Source organism: Conger conger, chromosome 4, assembly GCF_963514075.1.
Source record: "Conger conger chromosome 4, fConCon1.1, whole genome shotgun sequence".
In the NCBI taxonomy this organism is placed as follows: domain Eukaryota; kingdom Metazoa; phylum Chordata; class Actinopteri; order Anguilliformes; family Congridae; genus Conger; species Conger conger.
In genome coordinates this window covers 55,557,310-55,572,676 of record NC_083763.1, presented here as the reverse complement: position 1 = coordinate 55,572,676, position 15,367 = coordinate 55,557,310, and the positions used below count along the sequence as shown (strand labels likewise).

The 15,367-nt window shown below is 41.8% G+C and overlaps 3 protein-coding genes across 4 annotated transcripts in view; 1 reads left to right on the top strand and 2 right to left on the bottom strand.

Annotated features, from left to right (window-relative positions):
- Nucleotides 1–210: 210 nt before the first annotated feature.
- LOC133127622 (phospholipase A and acyltransferase 1-like) lies at nt 211–3,895 on the bottom strand. Its single transcript, XM_061240641.1, has 4 exons — nt 3,765–3,895; nt 2,218–2,356; nt 1,224–1,492; nt 211–584 (listed from the first exon to the last, which is right to left on the bottom strand). The coding sequence occupies exons 2-4, from the start codon at nt 2,354–2,356 to the stop codon at nt 483–485; spliced, it is 510 nt and encodes a 169-aa protein (XP_061096625.1). The 5' UTR covers nt 3,765–3,895; the 3' UTR covers nt 211–482.
- A 2,254-nt stretch (nt 3,896–6,149) lies between these two features.
- On the bottom strand, nt 6,150–11,432 carry zte38 (zebrafish testis-expressed 38). Its single transcript, XM_061239453.1, has 11 exons — nt 11,013–11,432; nt 10,771–10,915; nt 10,296–10,359; nt 10,165–10,201; nt 10,058–10,078; nt 9,865–9,891; nt 9,458–9,525; nt 8,806–8,954; nt 7,286–7,515; nt 6,434–6,476; nt 6,150–6,262 (listed from the first exon to the last, which is right to left on the bottom strand). The coding sequence occupies exons 1-11, from the start codon at nt 11,058–11,060 to the stop codon at nt 6,165–6,167; spliced, it is 930 nt and encodes a 309-aa protein (XP_061095437.1). The 5' UTR covers nt 11,061–11,432; the 3' UTR covers nt 6,150–6,164.
- Nucleotides 8,841–15,367, top strand: part of LOC133126934 (mitofusin-1-like) — a 25,669-nt gene continuing 19,142 nt past the window's right edge. The window contains exons 1-3 of one of the 2 annotated variants that reach the window (XM_061239451.1): nt 8,841–8,971; nt 14,177–14,300; nt 14,749–14,884. In XM_061239451.1, the coding sequence (XP_061095435.1) occupies nt 8,966–8,971; nt 14,177–14,300; nt 14,749–14,884 (266 nt within the window). In that variant the 5' untranslated portion in view covers nt 8,841–8,965. Of the gene's footprint in view, nt 8,972–12,893; nt 13,101–14,176; nt 14,301–14,748; nt 14,885–15,367 lie in introns of those variants that run through there. The other variant, XM_061239452.1, reaches the window with a different exon arrangement.

Below are 15,367 nucleotides of genomic sequence, written 5' to 3'. Positions count from 1 at the left end.
GGTAAGTGTCCACCACTTTCTCCTCCGCGCAAAGTTTTAAAAATATTCATGAAAGTAAATGCAGACATTTTATAGTTTATTTAACCAAGGTTAAATCAACAGCACTTGCATTTGTATTTTACACTGCACTGACATATATCTGTAAACCACATTAACCAATTATGAAAGGTCAATGTTGTATCAATACAAATTATTTTCTTTAATCACACTTTTGCAGGTATACACATTGTAGGCAGTTATATCAGCCACAACATTTTGTGTAAATCCCAGTCACAGTCTAAAATAACTCCAGCTTTTTCATGTTTTCAGGTTTAGAATCTATAACAAAACTGCCCTTGACCTGTCCAGCACGCAACAACCTTATTGATCTTTCACACAGTTTGCACAAGAGAGGTGAGTGCATGGAAAATCAAGATAATATCTACACAGACAGCTGTGCTAAGCACAGAGAGAAACGAGCTGGTTAGTGGTATGTGAAGGAGTCAGTCAGGCCTGTTTGGGGACCGGTTGTTGATCAATCCCAGCACTGAAAATGCGCTGGCAGCTGCCGTCACCAAACTGATTGCCCCAATGGCATGCGAAGCCTAGGAAGACACGAAAACATGGTTATAATGAGACTGAATCACACACAGGCAGATTGGACTGAATCTGTAAAGAGCCACTCTTCAAAGTCTTATAATAGCTGGTAGCTGGTTAACCAATTCAGTCTGGCTCCCAGCTCGACATGGTTTAGCTGGTTGACCAGCTCAGACAAGCTATCAGCACTAGTTGGTCGACCAGCTCATACCCGGCTATACCAGCTTTATGACCAGCTTGACCATGCTGATTGACCAGCTCATACCCAGCTAGACCAGCTTATGACCAGCTTGACCAGCTCAGTTTTCAAGCTGGTCAAGCTAACACAGCTGGATTTTACAGCAGGGTACTCTGAGGAGGTGTAGGCTAAAGAAAATTGACAATATCGGACAGAGGCTCAGGTGAACTTAGGGTTTTGCAAATAGAAAGGAAAGACCATGGATATGAGAGAGAGGGTGAGAGAGACACAGGAGATAAGCAATATATGATAGAGAAGAAAGAGACAAGATAGAGAAAACAGAAGCAAGATATAGACATGAGATAGAGAGAGAGAGATGAGGTAAGAGACAAGAGAAAGTGATAGAGAGGAGACAAGAAAGAGAAGAGAAAAAAGAAATAGAGAAGAAAGTGGAGAGAGAGAGAGAGACCTGTTCAGACACCCCTTCCCCATAACGCAGCAGAGTGACAAAGTGCTCGCAGTTATTTCCCAGCAGGTCATATGACACTTCCTGGCCAATGAAAAGCTGGGCTCGGTGAATGATGTCACAGACAGGCAAGGGGGTGTGGTTGTCATCGTATTTATTGTTGATTCGGTACGAGTTGCTCCCCACCACCTCCTTCAGAAGCTGCATGCGGACCACCGCCTTTCGACTGAAGACGGACTTCACGCTGGACATGGCGGTAGCCTGGCCTTCGTCTGGTTGAGAGAGCACACATTTAGAGTCAGGGGTCGTCAAGTTCTCAACTCAAAGTCATGCATGTCAGGTCCCTGGGTGCCGCATTGTGGCTGCCCACTGCCCCTAAGTAACTGGGATGGGTCGAATGCTGAGCATAGATTACCCTATGGGGTACAATAACATACAGGGCTGCTGGTTTTCAGGCCTTAGAAACAATGTGTTGATTATTTTGTCAAGAAATGACTTAAATCGGGGCTACTCAACTCCAGGTCCTGAGGGCTGCAGTGTCTACAGGCATTTGCCCCAACCATGCCCTACACCACCTGATTTCACTCATTATTTTACCTGCTTGGTTCAGGAAGTAAGGTCATTAGTGAAATCAGGTGGTGCAGTACATGGCTGGAACCAATACCTACAGAAACTGTGGCCCCCCAGGTGTTGAGTAGCCCAGACTTAAATAATGAGAATGCTGGAACATACCGAACCAGACAGCATATAGCTCCAGGACTACATTATTGAGATGGCTGGTTCAAGTGAATTAGAGAGATGTTAGAAAGGAACACAAGCAAGCCAGCCCTTACAAAAATAATTGATGCAGTTATGAAGCAGTTTAACTACTTCCTGTGCAGTACTTATGAAGTAGGTTTTAACTGAATTGTACTGCATTGCACGTAACTTAAAGACGTTATATTGCTTTCCAGTAGCTGCAGTAATTCTTGTTAGGCAACAGTTAATGATTACTGACCCACTGGTGTCAAGTTGACGATGTAACCATCACCCAGGTACAGAGCCCAGTGCTGATAGGCTGGCCTGAAAATCTCAATGAGGTCACCAGGCTGGGGATTCCCAGGGGGGTCATGGTCTTCAGGATCATTTGAAGCCATCTAAAGGGATTAGATATGGGGTAAAATAAGTATGGCATAGAATACACTATCAATTTGAATGAGACATTTTAATACCACAAACCATTTTATACGAACTATATTATATACAAATTATATACCAACCCAAAGGCTCCCGAAGCTTTGTGAACCCACAGCCTGCTATTAAGCAAATGCATTTTCTGTGACTCCCCGTGTATGATTTACATTGATACACCTTCAGATACGGGAATATAACCTTTTTGCCTCACATATCCCAAAACCACAGAATTTACACCATATCATTGCATTTCTCCCTATTTTTCCATCATTTGAAACTTCAATTTATAATTGAGACATGTAGTAGACACTTTTTGCCAGTGTGTTTAAACACCAGAGATAGGCTAAGTTTGTGTAGAAATAAATATCAGACATATTGCAGATCATGTTAATCTATGGTGCTCGAAACCTGCTCTTTCCTTTTAAAGTAAACTTGTGTTGTGGAATTCATATGCTGAATCTATAAAGGAAGTGAGACTGTACTTTTTTTTCCTTTATTTACCTGATAATAACTCTAACACACCCACATAGAGAGGTCAGAGTAATTCCAAAGAACACAGAAATTCAGTCAGGGTATATAGAGTTCAAATAGCTGACTGGTTGGTTTTGTCATAGCAGTCACAAGTTTTAAAATTAAACAGCATTTTGAGAGCAGAGCATCTTGTGTAACCCTTCCAAGCATTTCTTACCATCTCACCTGTTATTTTATTATCGTATCTTCTTGTGCTCCTACTACAAACATCACAACCTTGTTTTCTGAACTTTACATCCTCATATGTACACTCATCACACAAACAAACATGCTACCCATACCTAAAGACATACTCCGATTAACTCCTTTCACACAATGATGAACCTTTTCAGTTCCAAGCCAAAGATAAAGTGGCTCCACCCAAATCCCAAGGGGGTTTGGCTTTGGTTGAGAATTTTGTAGGGTTTTAATAGGGGCTCAAAACAGTAGCATGGCAGTAATTTTGATTGGTTGAAAAGGTATAAGATCAAGAGCGCCATATGGCACTCTTGGGTTTTTACAGTAGTTATGCTTGAGCGCCATAGACCCTTATTTTCATTACCAGTAATTTAAAACGCATGTAAAGGACATATTCTCTTCATATTTTAAATTTTCTCTCACACTTGTATCGCCTTTGAACAACAGTTACACGGTGAATTACAATTTATAGTTAGCCAGACATTGACTAGTAAAAATGTCTCCATGTTGAAGCTACTGATTGTTTAGAATGTTGAAGAAACCCATCTTATAAGAAGTTAAGTTAAGAAGTTGTATTCACAATGTTGTTCACATCCATAAATTGAATTTAAGGACATCACACAGAAGACACTACACTGGTAAATGGTTGTATGAAGCACTTACCTGGCTTGTGGTGGATAGCTGTGTCTCCTATGAACTGTTTCAGAGCCATATAAAATTAAACACATTAGGCCTTTCAGTGAACTCAAAACACACAGCATTTGAACCAATGTCCAGAAAGAGCTCCTCTGTCCATACAAATCTGCCCACAACAGGCAGTTTTGAATTCAGGAAGTCTACATCTGATTCCCGCACAGTGAAATCACTGGAAATTCCGTGATGTAATCAAATGTGTTATCTCTAATGCAAGTGTACATTAAAGAAGAAAGGCTTGCACTCAAGAAGACACAAGATTCCTTCCAGGGGTCTACATTTTGAGACATTTATTCTTATTATGTATACAAATGAAAAAAGTACTGTGAAGATACTCTTTTTTGATATGACCATTGGAATGTCCATTCTCCTACGACAACCAGAAACCTTTAAAACAGGGCAACTTCAGCCCCATAACCTCAAACTAAACCTGGTGTGTTTCTGTTGATGAGGACAGAAAAATAAACTTTCAATATTGCTTAAAATTTTTAAAGGTGATACACAACTGTTCGGAATCTCCCAGGTTACAGTACGATGACAAGGTCACAGGCACAGCACACAGAGGTGGGACACAGGAACTCACCGCGTTAATCTCTCGTGTCTATAGGCTCTGAATCACACGACTACACTCCGCAAATGCTAAAAAAAAAACAAAAACAAAAAAAACCCACCTAACAACAACGTGACCCTGCACTAGCTCCCATTGTCTGTTACAAAGGCTAATGCTTTCATCATTCCACCCATTTCCACCCATTTAGGAAGCGTGAGACTTCAAATAGATCATTATTGCACTTTCACAATAGTGAGCTGCTAGTAGGGCAATATTACCGGAATTGCCATTGGCTCCTGGATTAGGCAGAATGTATGTTACGCCTACTGTAACACTTACAAATTATCCACAGCCACATGAAAGTACCTAAAATGTCCCTCTAAAATAAACCCCCACCCCTCCCAAGACCTTAAAATCTTTCGGTGGAGCCGGCTCTATTTTCCAGTCACACGGATTGATTTTAAACCTGTGAGTGACAGTAGAAAGTTCTGGAAAGCCAACAGCACAATGACGAAAGACAAGGCCACTACTACATGAATTATGCATGCACGCTTGCACACACTCACAAACACGCACGTACTCGCCCACAGCATGTGCGCCGGCTCCAACACCACACACGGTGACAATGGCGCAGAAATAAAGGAGAAAGTGGCAGAAAATGAGCTTCTGCCGTTGAGGTTAATGAGGTTAACCGGACTGAATTGTAAGCTGGAATTCTTTGAAGTGAGGCTGCATTGTCCTAAAATACATTAGCCCGGGGTAATATCGGCTATTATAAATAAATAATTGATTAGCTAGCTTTATTTGGCGTTTAAAAACAACTAACAAAAAACGTCCTAACAAATTATAAGCCAGTTTATGTGTAGTGTGTCCTCTTAGATCACTTGTTTCTGGAGTGCCAAATGTCAATGATCTGTGATTTAGACGGTCCGTTTTTTTGGGAGAGATTAATGGCCGGCTGAGAGCGTTGGGTCACGCAGAGCGATGCGTACCTGACCTTGGTGTCGTTCGGCTGGGTGTAACCAGCCTGCGGTGCTGCTCCGTTCAATAGCTACTCCACTGGCTGCTGTTATCCGTCTGCGCGGTTCTCCTTCACTGTCCAGCTGCACATATGCGTGCTGTTCTGAGCTAAACTGATGGAGGGCACTGCTGATTTTTTTTTCTTTTCTAAACGATAAGCGCCTCTATTTAAAAGTTCAGAGTCAACAGGCTTAAGTTTAAAGTTGAATTTTAAACGTATAATTTAAAAGTTTAACGTATCCAAAGATTCAGTGTATCATGATGTTGCAAAGACAACCTCATCATTTTCTCTTGGAATGAGCTTACTTCCTAGTTATGCATTAGTAAAGGCATTGGCAATGTCATTGTTCAGAACATATGGATTATTGGAATGAAACAATAAGCACTTATTTATTTTAAAAAACTTCATTGTAAAATCTGAAAACATTTAAAGTAATACATTTCATCCATCTTCACAGTATGTATACACAACGTGTGGTCATAAAATAATATTCATCATTAAAAATCAAGTCATTAATTTTCATGAACAGGGAACTTTTTACAAACATAATTATTACCTTTGACAAAGTGGCTAAACAATAAATACATTCAGATATCTAAACACGGCAAAAAACATGTTTTTTCTACAGACAACTACATCTAATAGCTAATTATGATGGCTATCATATCCAATTCTGTACTGCTTGTAAAAAAAACAATGTTAAATGTTAAACAAGATATTGTTTCATTAATGAACTACTGGTTTTACCAATGCCACTCTTCAGAATGGCTTTTGAAGTGAAAAATAGGAAGCCATGTTTTCATTCTTCTCTTCTGCTTCTCTTACTGGGCCTCCTGGAGGTGGCCTTCTGCTGAAGCTTTCCTCTAGCTTTTTTGGGTGCCTTGAAATCTGCAGACTCTGCAAAAATGACATGTAAAAATGTAAGTCTAATCAAAATGAGTAAAACAGGTCAATGAAAGGGGTACAGTATAACTGTGACACCGCCCTATTCCATTATTCAACACAGAATTAATGCGTTTGCCCATTTCTCATTAAACTGGCAACTTTAATGTTCACAAAGCCATTTACCACTCTCAGATGGAAGGTCCTCTGCCCCTTTTGTCTCAAAGGCCTGTTTGTGCAAAGAAGAAAAAATATGGCAGCAGGATCGGAGGTCAATTCAGTTTCATTTCAGTGAATTCTGCAAATAAATGTAATTTAATACATTGCCTCTGGTTATGATTTATACTTTATTGTACGTCGCTCTGGATAAGAGCGTCTGCCAAATGACTCATGTAATATGCAATGTAATATAATACATTGAAAAAAAACTAATTGGTCAAAATGGTAGTTTTTCTGGTGTTCATCATCTCTCATAACAGGAGATATGCTGTGAGAGAAGAGGAGTACAGAAATAAAGCTCTCCAAACAAAATCCCATTTGGGTGGTCTGCACAATCAACTTCCACCCGCCAGTCTAATGAAAGTGAACCAATTAAGGTAATCAGATTTCAGGTTTTAATGAATCAATGTAAAACAAGGACACAGTGTCATAGATGCTACGTGACACTCTTGCGTATCATCCCTGAATTGCAGCTCAACTCAAGCGTTAATAGCTCCCCCTTGTGGACAATCCTTAGCCTGTTAAACACATCGATAATACATCCCATGGCAAATAAATAACATTGCAGTGACTAGGAGCACATCTACTATGAATTCACACACCTGATTGAACTAATCAGGGGCATTTTTGGTGGTTTGATTGGCTGAGTGATTAAATCAGGAGCGTGAGTTCCTGGTTACAACAAAAACCTTTTTGGCAAGTTTATCACCAGGACTGGAGTTGAGAAACACTGGGCTAGGCTAAAGCGGAATAGGAGCTGATAGTTTAGATTTGGCATCATTGGTGCAACTGTGTGTTTTTGGCGGAGCTGGTACGCACCGCCCCCCGGTGGCCGAGCCGTGCCGAGCTCTGGGCACTGTCGCTGTCCCACAGGTGGCTCCCCTGCTGTAGCTTGGCCATCCGGCCCTGCTCTGCGGCCACCTGCACCTTCAGGCTGTGGAAGGGGGTCTGCACGTCCCCCACCTTAAAGTGCACCGCCGTCCCGTCGAACCACAGTGTGTCGCACACGCCCTGCTCGAAGCCCGGGGGCTCGTAGTCGGCCGGGGTCACTGCACGCGCCACAGCCAAGCGCACGGCAAACACACGGCAAGCACATGCCAAACACACGGCAAGCACATGCCAAGTGCATGGCAAACACACGGCAAGTGCATGGCAAACACACGGCAAGCGCATGCCAAACACACGGCAAGCACATGCCAAGTGCATGGCAAACACACGGCAAGTGCATGGCAAACACACAGCAAGCACATGCCAAACACACGGCAAGCACATGCCAAGTGCATGGCAAACACACGGCAAGTGCATGGCAAACACACAGCAAGCACATGCCAAACACACGGCAAGCACACACCAAGTGCATGGCAAACACACGGCAAGCACATGCCAAACACACGGAAAGCATACAGCAAGCGCACGCCAAACACACGGCAAACGTACGGCAAGCGCACGCCAAACACACGGCAAGAACATGGCAAACACGCGCCAAGTGCATGCCAAACACACAACAAACATGTGCCAAACGCACAGCAAGCACATTCCAAGCACATGCCAAACACGCACCAAATGCACACCAAGCGCCCGCCAAACACATGGCAAGCACACAACAAACATGTGCCAAACGCACACCAAGCACATGCCAAACGCACAGACCACATGGTTATATACAAGACCATACATTCCATGTAAGACACAGCTATATATAAAAAGTACTGTCATTTCTACATGGTGACTGCACACACCAAAGAGATGGACCACAAGTTTATATATAAGACCATACATTCAACCCAAGGACAACGCTATGTATAAAAAGTGCTGTCATTTCTACATGGTGACTGCACATACCAAATACACATGTTTAGAAATAATAATACATTTATTTTGTATAGCACTGTATAGCACTTTTGGGTACACAAAGACATTTTATGTAGTTAACATTTACCATCTATAAGATCATACATTTCACATAAACCCAAGAACACTGCTTTGCATAAAAATTCCTACACAGTGAAACCAAAATATGGAAATTATCCAAATTGGAGAGAAAACATGTCTTTGTCCCAAATGCAGTAAAGGACACTGGGTATGGTGATGCTGCATACATGCTAATATTCCACATATCATTTAAAATCAAGATAATTTGGTTAGTATTTATTTACTTTGTACTACTTTTCTTCCTTGTCTTTGTATACTTCTACGTGTCCCAACCTAAATAAAGGCCGTAACATAATGTAACATGTTTATATGCAAGATAATCGATTCCACACAAACCAAATGATACTGCTTGCTCCTTTATGCCATTGCTGCACACACCCATGTTATAATTACCACTTGTTTTCTACCTTCGTCGTAGTAATAGAGTTTCATTGAGAGACAGACGTCAGCGGGGAGGACATCCAGGTTCTGCATGAGCAGGAAGAGTTTTCGCACCAGGAGCACCGAAGCTTTCTTAGTGTCCTCCATCGTCACCTTCGTGTCATCGTTCCGGTTCCTGAAGGTCGAATGAGGGTGAGTGCAAACCGTCAGACCCGGCTCAAATATGGAACTGAACTACTGCTGAACTACCTTCACTAAAGAGACTTTTTTCTGTAGAACAATTACATTGTCTCACACCCTACATATGACTATCACATAATAAAAGAAACCTAGAAGCAGATCAGCACAATTGTTTCACAGTCCTATGCATCCAGCCAAACAGGAATAATCCTTTGTACCGTTTTTGGACTTAGGCTAAATACATAGAGTATTTGATATACTTTAGATGGCAGTAACATTTGAAAGCACTTCTGCTAAACCCTGGTAATTGTTTTAGCAAAACACGCTGTTAGCCAAAAGGCATCGTCATCTGATAGAATTATGTTCTGCATTAGTGAAAATCGTTGTTTAGTCTTGGTGGTATGTGACCCAGGTCTGGAAATGATAAATAAGGCTCATGCAACACACTGATTACATTATTCACCTCCAGAAACTGATGATATTATGAACATCATTCACCTCAAAATCTCCATTTGCGGGCCTTGTTCTGTGTATTTAAACTTAAACTGGTACGATTCAATGATGTGCTGCATGGAAAGAGGAAAAATAAAACTTTGAGCTATTTCTCCACATACAGTGTGTTCTTTAAAGACACTCCTATTCTTTAAAAACCCTGCTAATACCTTTCTACCTCATGGATATTATGGCTAAACACTACTCTGACAATGTTTCAAATACTGTATGTATTTCCATGATGGGAGCAATACTTTAGTAAGAGGGAAATGTGTCCCTCTGGTAAAGATGGCTAAGTGTAAATGTAGGCAAGCAAATTACATATTCATAAAGCTTCTAAAGATTCTATTGAAATCCTAGCATGACAAGCAGAATATTATATTCTTTGAAAATATGTTGAAAATGCAGCTCACGTTTGGTTCACTGGGATCAGTGTGCACCTGCAAATTGAGGAATAAATGACAAATGAAGCATTCGGGAATCAACACAGTCTTGTCAACGTGAAAACGGTGTTTGGCCGGGTGTATTCGCCTTCGTGTAACTGTTATATGAACTGAATGCACCCCTCAAGTGAAGGAGTCATGTATCAACAAAAAAACGGCTTACCCCTATAAACACAATCTGTAGCTGTTGAAAGGTTGAAGAATTACAGTTAGTCTTGATAAAAAAGAACAACAAAACAATGATATTAACAGGAGTAATTTCCTACTTACATATCCTTTCTCTAGTGCATCGAAACACCCCATCATCCTTGAAAAGTAAGAAACATACATTTTAAATATGTCTCTCACATAACACATTATAGTTATCCATTTTTTTTCATTATTGTATTAAAAACGTTTACCATTTCACAATCTTGCAGGCTCCAGGAGAGGAACTGTTCTCTCGTAAAACTTTAATGCACAAATCTGGAAACCAAATGCACAAACGTGCAGTTATACTCTAATCTGTGTACTGCATTTGGCCTCAAGAGAATGCTGTCACTTGAAAATAAAATTGTAGTGCGTATTTCTGTGTAAAGTATCGTTAGGCTGAAAACAAGTTGGCCTACAGGTAAAAAAGTGGAAACACCTTTTTGAAAGACAGTGACTTCGCTATCTAACGTTAAGTATTAACTAGCTATAACTTAGCTACAGCCTATTACAATTATGGTAACTGCTTTAATCTATCAATATTACTAGCCGACGCTGCCTGGTAAAGTTTTTTGGATGTGGATTTACCAATCTAAGTTTCAGCAAAATCAGCTAAAGTCGTCATTCAACCAGTTGTATAACTTGTCATAACCAACTAGCTAACGTTAAAAATAATTCGTACAACACCTTCCAGATAACGCGATCTATAGGCGTCCTCTGGGAAAATGCCTCGGAGGTAGGTGATGCAGGACACTGCAAGAGCCATCATCCGCTTCACGAACACTACCGACTGCTGTTCCGTCTTCAGCTCGTTCTGAAACAAGCTCTGCCACTACAATTATTAGAGGTAACGTTAAAATAAAGTAGTATGGTAAACGTAGTTTACGATATTATCTAGCCAACATGTTATATCGGTTAACTTAAGTTACCTCGCCCATGTCCTGCGCCGGCTTGTGTAACTGCCCCGTTGTTGACATTTTCAGTAAGGGTCAGCTGCTGATTTTGTTGAAGGGAATATCGTATTTTATCTTAACTGGAGATCGGCAGTATTTGCTCCTGCTCTTCAGTCACTTCAGAAACTGGTTGCTTTCGTTTGTTACTGATGAGTATTTATGTGAAATACTTAACGATTAAGTAGAGACGGTAAAGTTTTGAGGGGTCTATTCTTAAACGTTCAACACAGCACGTGCCCTGTAAAGTTACCGCCTTTGCGGGAAGAGCTTGCTCTGAATGGTTTAACGGTTCTCTAGATGATGTCAAAGATTTTTCACTCTATCCGTGTCGGTTTACTCTGTGTACTGCTGTTTTCTCCTACAGTCCAAAGACATGCAGGTTAGGCTATTTGGCGAGTCTACATTGCTCCTCGCTTTGAATGTGTGAGTGAAGGGTGGGTGTGCCCTGTGATTTTTCGCACAAATTTGCACGCTGGAATAGGCTTCAGCACCCCCTAACCATGTGTGCGGGTAATAGATAATTGATGGATTGATGTTTCTGTCTACCATTGTAGCCTAGTTCCCTGTGCTGATCTAATCTCCCAAATTCCTCATGTTCTAGATTCTTGAAACGTGAAACTGGGAATTTCGTTTACATCTTACAATGTAAGATGCTTACTATGCTTCCAAAGTAGCGATTGACTACCTACCCCACAGTGTCCTGACTCTAGGCTAGTTCAAGAGACTTCTGGTCTTGGTGAAAAGATTGAGATCAAGAAATTAAACATGGTTTAATTGCTTTATTACTAGATACTAGTCGAACCTAGTTAGATGATGGGGAAACTGAAATCCACACTTTAGGATTAGACCTGCAACATTCTCCACAGATGGAAGCAATACTGGTGCTCTGGCTCATGGACAACCAGGCAGATTGGCTGATGTCTGATATTAATAATATTAAAAATACAGCCAGATCTCTATTGATGGGCCTTCTCACAAGCATCCTGCTCTACCAAGTATGTTCTGTATTAATTTGGAAATACAATGCTGTGGCCTTGGCCAGAATTCTGACTGGCATATGACGAGAGAGGAGTGGTGTTTGGGTTCTTCAACGGATAACTCAACATAGCTTGTGATTAAACAGAAAAGCAGTGTCATGGCAACCAATCCCATTGCTTTGGCCATTGGCAGGAGCACAGAGGAGCAGTCTGCCCGCCCTCCCAAGTGAGACAACACGTCCTTGTTCGATCTTGCTTTAGACTTCAGATAAGCAACATTATGGGAAAATATTTTCTCAGTTCAATGAATAGTCAGCAGATGGTGCTGTTTCTACATTCTAACCACCACTGGCCGAGCCATAAATCCATATTCCATTGGGGCAGGACCGGGCAGGACACAGTTCAAAGCACATGGCGCTTCAAATCTATTTGTTCAGTTAGCGGTAGCTCCTCATGTACCAATCAGAAGCCAGTTCCTAGTGTTGTTAAGAAGAATTTCGAAACGTAGGTTTCTAGCCCTGGAGAAACTATTATATCGTGTAATCTGCTTAACATCATTGTTACGCAATTTTCACATGAATATTGCAAAGCACTTAATTTGATTTAGTAATGGCAACAATTTCCTCCAAAATATAAAATAATAAGTACTTAATTGTCCCACCTTGAAACCAAACCTTCTAAAGTTCCCTAACTGCGGTCTATTTTTGCTGTCTATTTACACGCACTCCATACGTTTCACTAGACTTGCCAAAGCGATCTCTTCTACCTATTACATGATTTCTTGATTTATTTGTTCGACTCCGGAACCTCTTCTCTTGGGACATCAAACCTGAAGGACGCTCACGTGTGTCCTTTATTTAATTTGGTCGCAATGACTTGCCATACTTTCCAGTCACACCATACACTGTATAGCGCCTCCTCCTTCTCATGTCTGATGGTTTGAGTAATGTGACGTGAGGTAGATGAAAAGGGCAAAAAAAAATTAGAAACAAACTGTTACTGACCGAGCTAGCCAGCACAATCGCCAAAATAATATCTGACTGATATGAAAAGAGTAATATAGATAAAGCGCGGCCTCAAAATCAAGGTAAGGCGAATTGATTTTGTGAAATAACTTTGTTATGGCTGCACGTTTGCTAGCGTGTTAGCGGTAGCTATGTCCTACTAGCTAGGTATTCGGTGACATACAAACTTATAAGTTAGGGGTCATCAACGTAGTAGCTACAGAACTCGTGGACAGTGTTGGGGAATAATATATATATATATATTTTGTGTGTGCAAAAAAGTCACGTAGAAATGTGTAATATGCGAATGTTGACAAATTGAATTCTTGATAACCATTAAGTCAAAAATTACACCTTGCTAGCTAGCTCTGGACTCTACTAGACAGGGTAACGTTATTAACTAGAACTATATTATAGCGGGCCTAAGCTGTTACGCCGGATAATATATGCGAAGAGTTAGCTAGATGTGCTGTGGAAAACGCATTACTATATTGCTAATGTATTCGTGCACTTGGATTACCCTGTCGGTGCCATGATAAGATATGTATAATTCATACTGTAGAAAATAATGTATTATTTAAGAAATTTAACTACCGCTATGGTCGATTCGTTGATAAATAGGATATCCTCCTGAAATGACGTTAGAGCAAGAATAGGAGTTAGCGCTAGGCTTATTTAGACAACATAACGTTACAAGAACTAAAAACAAACGAACAATTTCCATAGTGCCAGATGGTCAACCGGTTTAGCTCGGTTGGAATCTGGAGCGCAGGAAATACCATTCCTGTTTTGAAACCACAGTTGTCTGTGTAGCCTTGGTGTACTGTAAGTGAGTAAAAAAAGCCTTGGTGTACTGTAATTGAGTAAAAAAAAAAAGGTGGACTGCTTTTTCTGTATATAATGTTATGCTACGTTCTCAGTGCTCTAATTTATAGCAAGTATAACCGGTCTTATGTAAATCTTTTGCCTTAACATAATTCAGCGAGTTTGCAACGAGGAGAAACTTGTGTATTTAACCTGTTTCACTGAAATCCGCTCAGTGTAACCGCATACGGAACATGCTTGTAAAGTTTGAATCATACTACACGTGCAGAGGGGTGTAAAGTTTAGAATCATATTATACATGATGGTGCACTATTGAATTTTGGACATTTTTCAGGAAGGCAGTATGGACGGCGGGGACTTCTCACCACTGAAGCGTTTTGTCATCGCCAAAAGGAAGATCAGCACAGTGTTTGAACATCTGCTGGAGTATGTCAAGGAGGGGTCAGAGTTTGTACAAGGTGAGTGGAACCTGCACAGGTCAGACTAAAAAGCCAGAGGAATGTGGGCTAATTGAAAATGGTGACATTGATTTGTGTTCCTGGCCAAACTGTATGCATGTATAAAAATATTTTTTAAATAATAAATAAAATTATACAGCTTCTCTGTTTGTAAATATGTCACGTTTTATGTTTGAGTACTGTAAAATTACATAATCTCTCTCCCGAGCATGGCTTTATTGATGTGCTTGGCTCAGTGCTGCCTATTTATGAATGGCTGAATAAAACCAATCGGTGTCATTCTGTTGTGGGGCGTGCTACCTGCTTCTGTTGTTGAGCCCAGGTGCAGTAGCCTAACTTGCCGATGGGTGCATCGGGTGTGCCCCTCCTGAGATGTGAACCTGTAGCCTCCCGAGTGAAAAGCCCGGTTCCGTAACCGTTGTGTTGCTCTGCCGTGCTTTAACCTCAGATACGTGCCGGAGTGAAGACCTGGCACAGATCGCCTCTGAGGATCAGCTGAAGCAGATACAGTCCTATACGGGGAAGCTGGCTGTGATCAAAGAAGTGCTGGCCCGCCGGCACATGAAGGTGGCTTTCTTCGGCAGGTAAGCAGTGTTTCCCCCACATAGAGGCAACATTTCCCCCCACATAGAGGCAGCGTTTCCCCCACATAGAGGCAACATTTCCCCCACATAGAGGCAGCGTTTCCCCCACATAGAGGCAGCGTTTCCCCCACATAGAGGCAACATTTCCCCCACATAGAGGCGGTGTTTCCCCCCACATGGAGGCGGCGTTTCCCCCCACATAGAGGCGGCGTGTCCCCCCACATAGAGGCGGCGTGTCCCCCCACATAGAGGCGGCGTGTCCCCCCACATAGAGGCGGCGTGTCCCCCCACATAGAGGCGGCGTGTCCCCCCACATAGAGGCGGCGTGTCCCCCCACATAGAGGCGGCGTGTCCCCCCACATAGAGGCGGCGTGTCCCCCCACATAGAGGCGGCGTGTCCCCCCACATAGAGGCGGCGTTTCCCCCCACATAGAGGCGGCGTTTCCCCCACATAGAGGCGGCGTTTCCCCCCACATAGGGGCG